The following is a 14917-nucleotide window of genomic DNA, read 5'->3' as shown; positions in this document are numbered from 1 at the left end:
TGAATATTTTACTGCTCATCGCTTTAGGCCTTAGGTAACCAATATCTTGACACGATAAGTAAACTTTGAACTCCCCCTCCTCCAGCGCTGAAACTTGGCGAGCCAAGGAGAGGAGTGGCTGTTAGTGGTTGTGTTTATGAGTTATGAGGTGCTTAAAAAGATAGGCTGTTCGGTATAGGTGAGGAATAGACCAACATGTATGTTTTTCACATCCACATACATAAAAGTAGCCCCACAAATCCTGTGGCCGTACAAAAGCAGATGTACAGTATATCTTGTTTAAATGTCATATCTGTGTTTTCAGTTTAGTTTTATGACTGCTTTTACAGCGCTCTTATTGCGGTTGCTGCTGTGACTCACTGGTCATGGACTAAAATAAATTTCCCTCTGACAAAAAGGACTGTATCCTTTTTTTTTTTTTTTTTTTTTTTTTTTTAAATTTTTGCCAGAAATAAAGCTTGTCAAGGATGCCTCGTGAATAAAATCGTTTTTCTTCTGTCAGTTAAAACAGGCCCCGGTGTTGTTTGATCAGCAAGGAGCCGGTGTAAAAATAGCCAGAGTAGTGTTTTGGTCATCAGTTCTGTGTGGAGCTCAAAGACAGGCTGCCCATCATGCAGCCTACTGTGTACCTGCTGGAAGGTAGCTGCCACTGGCCTGATTACAACCTGCTTTAGATGTGACACGATGTCTTAGCTTTCTGCCTTGGAAGCTTCTCCCGCTGCTCTTGTAAGACTCAGCAATACATGCATGCTGATTATATCAACTCAGATACGCTCCAGTACTTATGTAAACTACATGGAGCTTAAAAACCAAAGTGCCAAATACTGGCTTTGATTATATTCACTCCCTGATTAAACGTAGCAGCAGTTTAAAGCAGTTAACAAAACATTTCAATACGTACATGGGTGTTAGCCGATTTGTTCTCTGACATGTTTAACCCTTTCATGCATACTGGTCACTACAGTGGACAGCTATTCTACAGCTTTTCTCTTCTATATTCATGGATTTTGTTGTTCTCATTTGTTTTTTTTCACACATATCTTTATTAAAGTTTTAAGACACTACATATCTTTTCTGACATGAATTTGTAACATTTTGTAGATCTCTTCTGAGCATAAACCCCCAGAATCACAAGCCCTCCCCATAGTTTTCACACAGTTTATCAGTAAATACATGTTTCTGTGCGTCAAAAATTAAACATGTGGTGTCCAGTTGAGTGGACATTTTTGCAACTTCATGAAAAATAGGTTCATAAGAATTTTTTTTTTTCATTATAATTTTTTTTAAATGTATTTTTAAAATTATTTTTATTTTATTTATTTTTTTAAAATTTATTTTTCAGAAGAAAATTTTCAGTTGCATTGTTTTTTTCATGCCTGAAGAAGAATAAAAACACTCAGGAAAAAATTTTTGATTAAGGTTCTCATAATTCATGCATGAAAGGGTTAAGTCGCCATGAGGAAGTTACGGTTCTGTTACTGTAGCGTCGCAACGGTAGACTCACCATCCAGCTGATAATGATCATGAATGTGTGGGTGGGTTTACGGTACAACACGTCTTATCAGAGAAGAATACGTTCAAACAGAAAGAATAGCTTGCGTAACAAATTCATTGGAACGCCAAGAAAGAATGCAAAGGAAAGTTAAAAAAAGAAAAAAAGCTCATTACTTTCACAGCTGCCAACGTCCATGATAACAGTCTGTACGCTCGTGTCTGCAGAGCTTCTCTTCAGCTCTTCTACAGCAGTAACATCATGAAACTGTAGCTACCGTTAGCTTACAAATGGAGTCGGCTAATGTCAACAACAACAATATAGACTCCATCACAAACATTTAATTTCACACTTCCGTTTCCTCCTTTTCTTAGCATTCCTTCTTAGTGCTACAATGTATTTTCTTACAAAATGTTTGTGATGGAGTCTGTGTTGTTCTTGTTGACATTAGCCAACTCCATTTGTAAGCTAACGGTAGCTACAGTTTCATGATGTTACCGCTGTAGAAGAGCTGAAGAGAAGCTAATTACTTTCACAATTGCCAACGTCCATGATAACAGTCTGTACGCTCGTGTCTGCAGAGCTTCTCCTCAGCTCTTCTACAGCAGTAACATCAGGAAACTGTAGCTACCGTTAGCTTACAAATGGAGTTGGCTAATGTCAACAAGAACAACATAGACTCCACCACAAACTTCTTGTAAGAAAATACATTGTGGCACTAAGAAGGAATGCTAAGAAAAAGAGGAAAAGGAAGTGTGAAATTAAATGTTTGTGGATTGTAGCTAACTCTAGGCTAACAACTTTAACAGTTGCAGATGCCCATGATAACAGTCTCTACTCCTATCTGTGTCTTCAGTGCTTCTCTTCAGCTCTTCTACAGCAGTAACATCATGAAACTGTAGCTACCGTTAGCTTACAAATGGACTTGCTTAATGTCAACAAGAACAACATCAACTCCATCACAAACTTCTTGTAAGAAAATACTTTGTAGCACTAGGAAGGAATTCTAAGAAAAGGAGGAAAAGGAAATGTGAAATTAAATGTTTGTTGCTCGTAGCTAACTCTAGGCTAACAACTTTTACAGTTGCAGATGCCTATGATAACAGTCTCTACTTATATTTATGTCTTCAGTGCTTCTCTTCAGCTCTTCTACAGTAGCAACTTCTTGAAACACTAGCTACCGTTAGCTTACAAATGTAGTTAACTAACGTCAACAAGCAACCTATTCCCAGAACAACACAGACTCCATCACATAAGAAGACTAACATGAATCTTGAACCTTTAACCCATAAAGACCCAAAAAGCCACTGGTGACACAAACCATCTACTGATCTAAACTGTTTAATACCTGTTGATCCACTAATCCTATCAAAATATGTAAATAATTGGTGTACAATACAGTTTGTCATCTTTTCATAGTCATCAGATATGACCCATTTGGATGTTCGGAGGCTCTGTAGTTACCACGGGAACACCATCATCTTCTACAACATTGATTTACCAGTTAAACCCATAGAGTTGGATCAATGACACTGGATGGAGATTCTTGTTTTATGTTTAGTCAATGATATATTTTGCTAAAAAAGTCACTTTTTCTTCAGTTTTCTCTGTTTTGATATGATAACCCTCAACTTTAATCTGAGCTTTTATGAACATCTACATGATCAGTCAATTAAATATAGGAAAAGACATGATTATCACAAAAAAGCACAAAATATAGAGCATAATGTTAAAATAAATGGTGATAAATCACTTAAGAACTAAGGGTACCACTAAGGGTTAATATTTGAATGTTTCTGCAACAGAAAGTACATTGTGCCAATTATTTTATTTGTTTTTTTGTTTGTTTGTTTGTTTTTTTGTTTTTCAAAATACAATTTGGTTAAATTATTTCAGTGTGTGTATTAGTACTTTTTGAACATTTTGAGCACAATTTCAACAATGATAATAATGATAACCGAGATAATTTTAGTCACAATAACCATGATATGAAATTTTCATATTGTAACATCCCTACGCTGCTGTAAGTGGTATCGCTGCAGTTGTATCAGAGTAGTTTTACAGGTATGAGTACAAGTACACACGCTGAGTATCAGACCCGATACCCGATACTGGTAATGGTATCAGTGCATCCCTAATAATAATAGAAGCAGATACGGCGCCGTCACTCATCCATCTCCCCCAGTGGCCACTGATGGTACTGCGGTGAAATCATCTGAAAAATGGACAAAATAGGCTCAGACCACTAAGGGTTAATATTTGAATGTTTCTGCAACAGAAAGTACATTGTGCCAATTATTTTATTTGGTTTTTTTTTTTTCAAAATACAACTTGGTTAAATTATTTCAGTGTGTGTATAAGTACTTTTTGAACATTTTGAGCACAATTTCAACAATACCGCGATAATAATGATAACCGAGATAATTTTAGTCACAATAACCGTGATATGAAATTTTCACATCGTTACATCCCTAGTAGTTACTAATACGTTACAAATTGGTATCTTATAAGGGGGAGCGGGGCGTGACCCTTATGTTGCGGATGCATGAGGCTGAATCAGTGTCTTCTCCGTCTACATTATATTTTATGTCCTCATGCGTGTCTTTACAAGTCCAATCCAGGTGGTAGACGGATCCATATTTTGGTATTTGACACTTAAGAGACACTGCACCTTTCCTGCAATTATATGTGATTTCAGTGCCTCTAATGTTCACACCTCCAGTGTTTCAGAGCAGAGAATAACCATTCATGATTTTAAAAGCTAATTCTATAAATTTGGTGTCTTTTTTTTGAAAAATCATTTATACGTGGCATTTATACATTTTTCTTTGTAGTGGTAAACAGAATACAGGAGGCATGTTTTACATGTGTTGTTTTCATTTTATCAGTAGGGTAAATCAGGGTAAATAGATTCTTGGTGACATGTGTGAGAGACAAGGCCAATTACAGGCACAGCTTAGAGTTGTTTACAACCATGATGTGGAAGTTATATTGGGCAAGACAGGATTTTACAAGTGTTTCTGTTGGGACCTGCTGAGCATTGTGAGGGCGTTGAAACAATATACACTGTCACCCATGTAGCCTGAGTAAGATATTTTAACCCAGTGTTTTTCAACCTCGGGGTCGGGAGCCCACATGGGGTCGCCTGAAATTCAAATGGGGTCACCTGAAATTTGTAGTAATAATAATAATAATAATAATACATCTTATTTGTATAGCGCTTTTCATAGAACTCAAAGACACTTTACATACAGCAGATGAAAACAGAAACCAAACATTTTCATTTTTCATTTTCATTTTATGTATTTATTTAGACAGGGACAATGCACAATGTACATTAACCTTAAAAAGGAGAGATGTAGTGTGCCAGGTTGTAGCACTACTACATTAAAACAGATTTAAAAAAGGCAGGTATACAAATATAAAACAATTAAATAATAAAATTAAACATTAAATGAGTTTTTAAAAGGGATTTAAAGGTGTTGAGGTCGGAGCAGTGTCGGATAGAAGGTGGGAGGTGGGAAATTTGTAGTAATTGATTGAAATAAAAATAAAAACTTACTAATTAAAAATATGTGGTGAGTTGAGAGAGACAATCCCAATCCATAAAAGACATGAAAAACTGAAGCTGAAACTGAAGCACTGTGGTACTGTTTATCTGTCAAATGTTCATTGTGGTCAGTTTCAGATGCTGCAGCTCTTTCATAATTCATTGTTTGAGTTCTTGTTTGTTCAGTATTAATTTTCAGCCTTGTAAATCCAAGCTGGACTGACTGTACAAATCCTGACCAAGGAAAATAAAATTCTCAACCTGGCTTTTTTGCCTCCGTCCATAATAGTATACATTATATAGCCTAAATGTCGTCTAAAATTAATGTTCATTTGCAACATAGTATAGCAAACTATTACATGATCAAAAATAAATTCATTTTAGCAAAAAAAAAAAAAAAAGTCTCTGTTTTTAATTTCTGGGGTCGCCAGAAATTTGTGATTTTAAAATGGGATCAGGAGCCAAAAAAGGTTGGAAACTCAGTATGTAATCAGTGCACCAAGTTAAAAGTGATTACTGATGTGTGTAAGTTAGTTTGTTGGTTTAGTTTTATTCTGAGCACATAGAATCATCAGATAACAAAAAAACATACAACATGGTCAACAAAATTTTTCAGTGCTCGAAAAGGAGTGGGAAGAAGTATAACATAGACTCCCACCCCATTCTACAAACTAATAATTAACTAATAATTAAATGAATTCTGCCTCCTTTGGTTTGTTAACACACTTTTTTTTTTTTTTTTTTTTTTTACGATAATACAAACAATCCATACAAACCATTCACTGACACTTTTTAGTCACTTCACACACAATCCGATTTTCATAATTAACTGTTTTTAATATAAACTATAATATTTATATGCACTTTAAATGTTTACTACAACAAACTTCAATCAACATCCTCTTTATCCTTTTTTAAAAAGCAACTGAAAAGGACTCTAATTTATGAAAAAATGTAAGGCTTTATGTCATTTGATTTGTATTTCTATTGTTGTTACTTTAAATTATTAAAATAATTTTTAAAATTATTTCAGTTATATCATATTTTTAACTTTTTTTTTTTTTTTTTTTTTTTTTCTTTTCTTCTTCCTGTGTATTGTTTATTTCCGGGGAGGTATTCACATAAGCCTTTTTTGGCTTCTATCCTCTCCTGCACCATGATGTTACTTGTTTGAATGTTGTTTTTTTTTCCTTTTTCTTTTGCTATTTATGATATGCAAATAAATATATATATATTTTTTTTAAATTTAAAAATACAGTCATTCATAAATATGATAATACCTCCTAATCCATGATCGTCTGTGTAAATTAAGTAATTACAATAATATCTTATTTTATGCATTCTTCTATATTATAACTAGATATTCACTTATTCACATAATATTCTATATTTTGTTATTATACTGCATTTATACATCCTTTTAAATGCACAAATTGAAGACGACATTTAGAATTTTTCATCCACATTATTCCACAGATGTACCCCTCTAACAGACATACACTGGCTTTTTATTAAGTAGGAATAAAAAGAGGAATATGTGTTAAAACCAAATTATTCCAACTTTATGGGTGACAGTGTGTAACAGATGAAACATTTAGTTGGACAGGTTGATGTCTAGTTTTGGCATTGGTCTTATAAAAAACAAGCAACTTTTTAGCACTATTTTTGTCACAACTTTCAACACTAGAGAATAGTTTACAGTTTTTCCTCAATTAAATCATGAAGCAAATCCTTCTAAACTAACTCCTGGTGAACTCTGAGAAGATTTTCCCAGTAGGCGTAGTGGTGTGAATATGAGTCACTAAATTTATCTAGAGAGCCATCGGTTTTAAACACCTGAGCACTGAAGTATATGACGCTCCTGGTCAGGTTTGGAAACATTCCAGCTTGTCAGCACTGAACGGCCTCTACGGCCTCGGGGTAGAAGGTGAGATGGAGCAGAAGAAGACATAGAGTCATAGTCCCCACCTGTCTGTCGCTGTTTGGTATTCTCCTTCTTTTTGCTGAAATCATCCTGTTTCTCGTGTCCTTTTCTTTCCGTGGCTCACTAACTGCCACACCTGTGTCTCCTTGCCCAAATGCTGATGTCACTGTTTACACGGTGGATATATTTATATAGCTATCATATAAGTAGCTTGTGGGCACATAAAAATTACATCATTATTATTTTTAGCTGACGTGATTCCCAGGATTTGTTGCGATGAATCTGGATCAAGGTTCTAATAGTTTTGGATTTTTCATTATAGTTTAGTTTTATTTAGTTTTGACTTTTTTTCCCCTCTAATTCAGTTAGTTTTAATTTTAGAGCAGGTTTGCTAGTTTTTATTAGTTTTGGTTATTTTCTAAATGCTTAGTTTTAGTTTATTTATTTATTTATTTTTTTATATCTTTTGTCTTCTTTGCCGTCATATTCAAATAAATCCCAGAAAAAATAAATAAATAAAATAAATAAATAAATAAATAAATAAATAAATAAATAAAATTAACAAAAAATTTAAAAAAAGAATTAAAAAAAAGTAAAAAAAGAAAATACAAAAAAAAAAAAAAATAAATCCCAAACACGACTCTGCTTTTTTCTCCCAACTTTAGTCTCCATGTTTCCAGGTAGAGTGGGAACCAGAAGATGACTGTAAACCACAAGTGACAATAAGTGACGGACTGTTAAATATCATATGGTGCCACCAGCTAAAATTACTTGAGGGAAATAAATTGATTTTATATCAATCCGACATTGACGAAGACAAAAACGAAGGGAATTTTATGCATAAATTTTATACGTCTTAGTTAGTTTTATGAGCGCACAATACAGTTTCAGTTATCGTTTTTTTCTTTTAATTCTAGTTTTATTTATTTCAGTTAACAAAAATGTTTTTACAATTCTAGTTTTCGTCATTTCGTTAGTTTTTGTTAACGATAATAACCTTGATCTGGATCAGTGCCTTTTCTTTTTTTTATTGTCTAGCTCTTCCTTCTTTCTGACATCCTCTTCTCTGCTCCCGTTCAGGGCCGTTTTGCATTAACATCTTGTCCATCAACCTCCTCCGCCCTTAATTCATAAGTAATGACTGTGCAGCCGGCAGGCAGAGTAGCAGAGCAGACATGCTGGCTGGCCAGGCTGAGTCCCAGAGGACCACAGCCACTTATCTCTCACAGTAACAACATATGCATCGACCAGCGTTAAGCAGGAGGATAAAAACAGACTCAGGATTTGGGAAATGTCACGGATCATCCTCTTTACATACATGTTACGACAATATCGTAATAACAGAAAATTGCATTTGCTGACAAAGGACAGTCCCAATTAACCCATTTAGACCCAGTGCTATTTTTTATGTCAGTTCCCAACTTCATTTTTCTCTCTTTTTAATATTTATCTCCATTTATTTTAACATTATCCTCTGTATTTTGCTTTTTTTTTTTTTTTTTTTTCTTCCCAGTGGCAATGTAGATGTTCATAAAAGCCCAGATTAAAGTGACTTTTTCAGTAAAGATATCAATAACTGAACAGAAAAACAAGCATCTCCATCCACTGTCATTGATCCAACTCCATGGGTTTTACTGGTGAATCAATGTTGTAGAAGATGAAGGTGTTTCCATGGTAACTACAGAGCCTCTGAACATCCAAATGGGTCATATCTGATGACCATGAAAAGATGAAAAAGTGCATTTTACACCAATTATTTACATGTATTAATAGGATTAATGGTTCAGAAGTTATTAAACATGTTAACCCATAAAGACCCAAACATCCACTGTTGACCAAAAACATCTACAAATCTAAACCGTCGATCTGTTAATCTTATCAATACATGTAAATAATTGGTGTAAAATACAGTTTGTCATCTTTTCACGGTCATCAGATATGACCCATACCGTAGTTACCGTGGAAACACCGTCATCTTCTACAACATTGATACACCAGTAAAACCCATGGAGTTGGATCAATGATAGTGGATGGAAATGCTTGGTTTATATTCAGGTAATGATATATTTTACTGAAAAAAGTCACTTTTTCAGCAGTTTTCTCTGTTTTTAGATATAATAACGCTCAACTTTAATCTGAGATTTTATGAACATCTACATGATCAGTGAATAAAACACAAAGCACATAGGGTAATATTATAAATTAATTATTAATTAAGTTTATACTTCTTCCTACTCCTTTTTGACCATGTAAAATTCAGACTTGTATGTGCTTGAAGATAGATTCTGTCCATTTAAATGTTTTTTTTTTTTTTATGTCTTAATTTATCTTTGTTTTGTCTTATTTTCTTTGCATGTTCGACATTAAATAAAATAAATAAATAAATAAATGGTGATAAATCCCTTAAGAAAAGTGAAATATAGAGAAAATAATATTTTAGAACTGTTGCAAAAGTCACACTAAATCCTTATGGATTAAATCAGTAGATGCTTTTGGTTGCCAGTGGCTGTTTGGGTCTTTATGGGTTTATAGTGTCATTACTAGACAAGCAAGTAATTTACTATACAAACAATGACTGAGGATCAATATGGTCATTATAATGTAAAGATTATTTATGTATATCCTAAACTAATAATTCATAAAGTCAATTGCAAATCAGTGGATTTATGTGAAGTAGAAAATGGTTTCACATAATATAATGAATATTTATTAAAGCCCTTATTCTTGTCCTTCAAATTTGACGCATAAATACAATCTAACAACTGCTGATAATAAGAAAAGCTGAAAACAGTACTTAATATTAAATGAATCTGCCCTTTTATAGGATGCACCATAAGCTGCTGTCAAATAGATTTATTTCCAGGCATGTGAATGGATAAATTAGGAACTTGACTTAAAGGAAAAGCCACATTAATAATTGATAATGACTCTGTGACCACTGTTTGAATTAAAAACAATAGTCCGTGTTTATGTGGGTTTGTCCTGTGTGCCGTCATGTGTTTGTTGGCTTCTGTCATATGTTTGGTGTTATGATTTCATTTCTTGTCACTTCACCTTGTTTGTGACACAGCCCAAGCTGAAAAATGTGAAAATAAACAACATTATTTAAAAAAAAATAGGTCAAGGAGTTCAATAGTTTCACCATTTGAATCCCATAATATGCTGATGTAGTGCAGAAAATGCCCTGTAAGAAATAAGAAATAAGCCTTATATTCCTAAATCTGGTCAAATTGGCTTATATACTTCTGTCCTCTGTTTTTTTTTTTTTTTTTTTTTTAACGTTTATATGCTTTTATGTTTTTATGTGATAGGTAGAAAACACAATTTGTCTTTAAGTTCTATTTTCTTTTTAATCTAACTTATTCTTATACTTATTTATTTTGAATTTCCCCTTGGGGATTAATAGAGTAAATCTATCTATCTATCTATCTATCTATCTATCTATCTATCTATCTATCTTGAGCAAAAAAATTCTGCCAGTGGGGTAAGAAAAAAAATTCTAAGCTAGACTTCTTAAAACGAGCAAAAAAGTCTGTCAACTAAAAAAATAATAATAAATTGCATTTATAAAGCACTTTTCATTCAGCAGAATCTCAAAGTGCTACAGAGAAAAGACAGTCCAATAAAAAATAAAAATAAAAATACTGTATCAGGAATAAAAGACTAGGCGAAAAAACATAATGTGCCTTAAAACTAGACAAAAATGCAAGAATTTTAGCAAACAGTGCTTAGTACAAGAAATAGAATCACTTTGATATTAGCTGGGAAATCTTATTAAGAAAAAGTAAGATATATTTTTTAAAATAAGAATATTTTTCTTATGCGTAAATTTCTTGGTAAGCTTTTTTCCCTGTTAAGATGAAAAATGAGACAGATGTTCGAGAAATAAGGGTTTTTTCACTTTCTTAAAAATCATTTTTCACAGTGTGGTAACTGTTCTCAGCATCATCTTCCAGGATATTAATGACATTAAAGTTTCTGTCCTTCTGGTGTTGATCTATTCTCTATATATTCTATCTATTTCATAAATGCTGTGTGTCAAATAAACATAACCTGTATTTTTGAAGACGTTTGTGAAGAATGATTCCTACAAGATAATGCTGCAAAGCAACCAAAACATAACAAGTTAGGACTTCATCTGTGTTTTGCTATAATATATGATTTTATTAACTACTAAAATGTGCCTCTTTTACAACCTGCTTGTATTTGTGTTTCATAAATATAGTGACTGAGGCTGAAATATCTCGAGCGAAATGCAGCTGATGTTTTGCAGCTCCCATTACTCAGCCCTCTTGTGTTTTTATGGTGGACTGGTGCAGTGTTAACTTTTCACCTATAAAAAGCTGTAGAGATGGATGTTTCTCCTTGACCGACCTCCCTCTCCCTCTCCCTCCCTCTGTCTGTCTCAGATGACATGGCGTCCTCAGTACCGCAGCTCCAAGTTTCGCCACGTGTTTGGTAAAGCTGCCACCAAGGAGAGCTGCTATGATGGTGTGCCAATCACACGCAGCGTCCAGGACAACAACTTCTGCGCTGTCAACCCACGCTTCCTGGCAGTCATCACTGAGTGCGCTGGGGGAGGGGCTTTCCTGGTCCTGTCGGTCCATCATGTAAGTGTTTCCACACCTGAAAGTCCAAACCAGCACTCATGTTTCTTTTATACTATGACCTTCCATCATCATCCCTGTGTGTGTGTGTGTGTCTTCCTGTACTGGACATTGATTGGTTTATAGACATATCTGCATCTGACGAACATATTAATAATTCGATTAATTTTTGGCTTATTCCCTCTTCCATAACTGCCCAGAACTGAATTAAAAATCTGACTCAAGCAGAAATGGTTTTACAATAAATACAGTCGCAGAAAAAATTATTAGACCATCAAAAGTCATCAAAAACAATGGTTATGCAATCAAGTACTACCTCCTGTGTGTATCATGTGACTCAAACAGACAGAGAAGAAAACATGGAATGTCTAAAAGCACTGTTTTTGTCAGTACAATGCCATAGATATTGATGTAAGAACTTAAATGATTTTGCTTGTTATCGAGAAAACATGGAAAATGTCTAGATATCAGCTCTGAAATTAAACTCTTATGAGCTATTTTTGTTGTTATCATCATATTTGTCCAAACAAATGTACCTTTAGTTGTACCAGGCATTAAAATGAACAAGAAACAGAAGAAAACAAGGGTGGTTTAATAATTTTTTCCACGACTGTATATGCAATATGTGCAAAATGCAATAAAGCGGCTGGAGCAGTCCCTGAGATCAGTAAATCTCGATTATTCTTTGAGGCTAACAATATAAATTCTAATGCTGAAAAAAAAAGGTTCTGCATCCATTATGTTGAATTTCATGCTGGTTGTGTTTGAGCTATTTTTGTTGTTATCATTATATTTGTCTAAACAAATGTACCTTTAGTTGTACCAGGCATTAGGATGAACAAGAAACTGAAGAAAACAAGGGTGGTCTAATATTTTTTTCCGTTTCTGTAAATAAAAAGAAGGAAAAAAAAAAAGTTTTTACATGAGTAATGAACTCTATTTTTCTGACTAAAAACTAGCTTTTTGGTCGGAACTGTAAATTTGAATGAAAGTTAAGTCTAGACCGGTGATTCTCAACTGGTGGGTAGTGACCCAAAAGTGGATCGCAAACCTATTTTCAGAGGATCGCAAGCATTTGTCTGGGCAAAAGATAATGTTAAGAAACCAATTTTGTGCTTTATTTTTATTATGGAGCTGGGCGCCATCCATTCACACCCTCCAACAGTAGGTGGTGGTAATGCACTGTAATGCTAATTAGCACCAGACTTTTCTTAGCATAAAAGACTCAGAGCCCTATAAAGAGAGTTATGACACGCTTTGATGTTGCTAACACATACCAAAGAAAACAGAATTTATAACGTAAATGTCCGCTAATACAGGAAATACACTTGATAATTTCAAAGATGATGATATCTCATTAATTTAGCGCTGGAACTGTGAGATCAGCTGCGATAAAAATGAATGTGTTTTGATGTCGTTTCACTCAGTGTTGGAACTATCGGCCCCTCCATAACCCCAAAGTAGGTCCATATTTTGTCCACCATTTTTTACAGCGGGAGTCTACGGAAATATCGTGACTCTGTTTATATCGAAGACTCTGAAAAGACCCAAAAGTTTCTATTCATATCAGGGCAAAACTCAGGTATGACACCGACTCCGTTAGATATGGTTGTACTTACATTGAGGACAAAAACCTAAGTGTGTTTAATATTTCAACAAGTGACTGAATGCACTTTTTATTTGTAACTGAGTGCACTTTTTAGTTCTGGTTAAAATGTACCTGATTTATTGTTAAAAGGAATATTTTCCATTTTAGCGTCACCACCTGCTGGTCATTTTGGTTTATCATTAAACTTATCTTGTTGGCATACTGTGATATTCTGTCTTATCTCAGGTTCAAAACAAACCATCTTTTCACTACATATATTTGAGAAGTTTAACGTTTATCAGTTTGGGTCACAGCTAGTCAAAGAGGGGTGATAGTTGGTCCTGAAGCCAGACCAGTTGAGAACCGCTGGTCTAGACTAAACAATGTGGTGTGAAAGCACCATTAAAGTGGCATATGCACTATTTTACTCACAATCGAGCAATATTTTCAAAGATGTTGTGCAAATGTTAGCTGAAATGTATGTCGTTACTAGCCGTGCATCTTAATATTATACTGATAATATTCATGATAATTGATTTCAGTGGATTTCAGTTGAGTTTATGGGGATTTTATGCATTTCAGAAAGGTTTTTGTAATGATTTTGAGGTGGAACTTTTGTTTGCGTATTTACAAATTAGAAAACGAAGCTGTGACCAGTAAACAACCATGAAAAATGTTAACAAACACCAGGAAATGTTAATATTATGCTGCATTCCAGAGTCCTGGGAGGTAGAATATATCTCACTTGGAGTTAACTACATCCCACCTCAGAGTATTCCAGGTGATCCATGTTGAACATAAACAACAAATATGGAAATCACAAATCTAAGCTCCTATTTGCTTTGTTACCGAAGAGGCATTTTAACCGTCGACAGTCCAGTGTTCTCATATACGCAAACGAGATGGAAGAGGTGAAATGACGGATGAACTAATTATACATTGTGAAGTTTCTTTTCATTGCAAACTTGCACACTGTGTGCCACCACTAGTCGCTTTTCCACTGACCCTCAAATTGTGCAAATATAACTTGCGCATAAAAATATACCTAATGGAAGAACGACAATTTCACCAAAAGTCTCATTTTTTGATTAAAAGTTTTTGAGCTGGCAAGAATTGGTTTTTTGGGCATAGCGCAAATGGTATATCACGCAAAACTGCAATGGAAAGACCTTTTTTTCGCAACTAGAGTCAGGTGAATTAAAAAACTGGATGTTGACGTATGTTACAAGAAGCGAAGAAACATGTCATGGTATGTGTGGACCCACCAGGAAACCCAATCATTTTTTAATTTAGTACGAGATAGAGGGCTAATATATAATAGTAATGAATATATCTGTAATTCAACACCATATTTACATTCATTGCCATGTTTATGGAATGACTTCTTGTGTCACCTCGCGATAATGAATAAACAAACAATCGCATTTGTGATTTAATGGAAAAACCGACATTACGCACTTCTGTTTTTTCAACACTTTGTAAATATCGGTAAAGTTTTGCGCATATGTCCAATGGAAAAGTGACTACTGTTTTGCTGACATCACATTGTAGTTCGCGGTGAGGTCGAGGTACTTCAATCTGGTGCCACTTTGCAACTAGGACTTCCGGCTCGGACAGGCGTTCCAATGGATTTTACCGAGTTGGATGTTGGAAACTTCCCATCTCCCAGGACTCTGGAATGCAGCATTACTCGCTTTTGATAGTGCTGATTGAGCCGTTTCTAGAGCACTTATAGAGATACTCTGAAATGAAAAAT

General features: G+C 34.5%; 1 protein-coding gene across 2 annotated transcripts in view; it reads left to right on the top strand.

The window, feature by feature from the left end:
• coro2aa (coronin 2Aa) overlaps nucleotides 1-14917 on the top strand; it is a 119638-nt gene that overhangs the window by 58904 nt on the left and 45817 nt on the right. For both annotated transcript variants that reach the window (XM_030140255.1, XM_030140264.1), the window contains exon 2: nucleotides 11376-11576. In XM_030140255.1, the coding sequence (XP_029996115.1) occupies nucleotides 11376-11576 (201 nt within the window). The remainder of the gene's footprint in view (nucleotides 1-11375; nucleotides 11577-14917) is intronic.

This window comes from Sphaeramia orbicularis, chromosome 1 (assembly GCF_902148855.1).
Source record: "Sphaeramia orbicularis chromosome 1, fSphaOr1.1, whole genome shotgun sequence".
NCBI lineage: Eukaryota > Metazoa > Chordata > Actinopteri > Kurtiformes > Apogonidae > Sphaeramia > Sphaeramia orbicularis.
The sequence above is the reverse complement of the archived record's forward strand: the minus strand, read 5'-3'. Positions and strand labels throughout refer to the sequence as shown.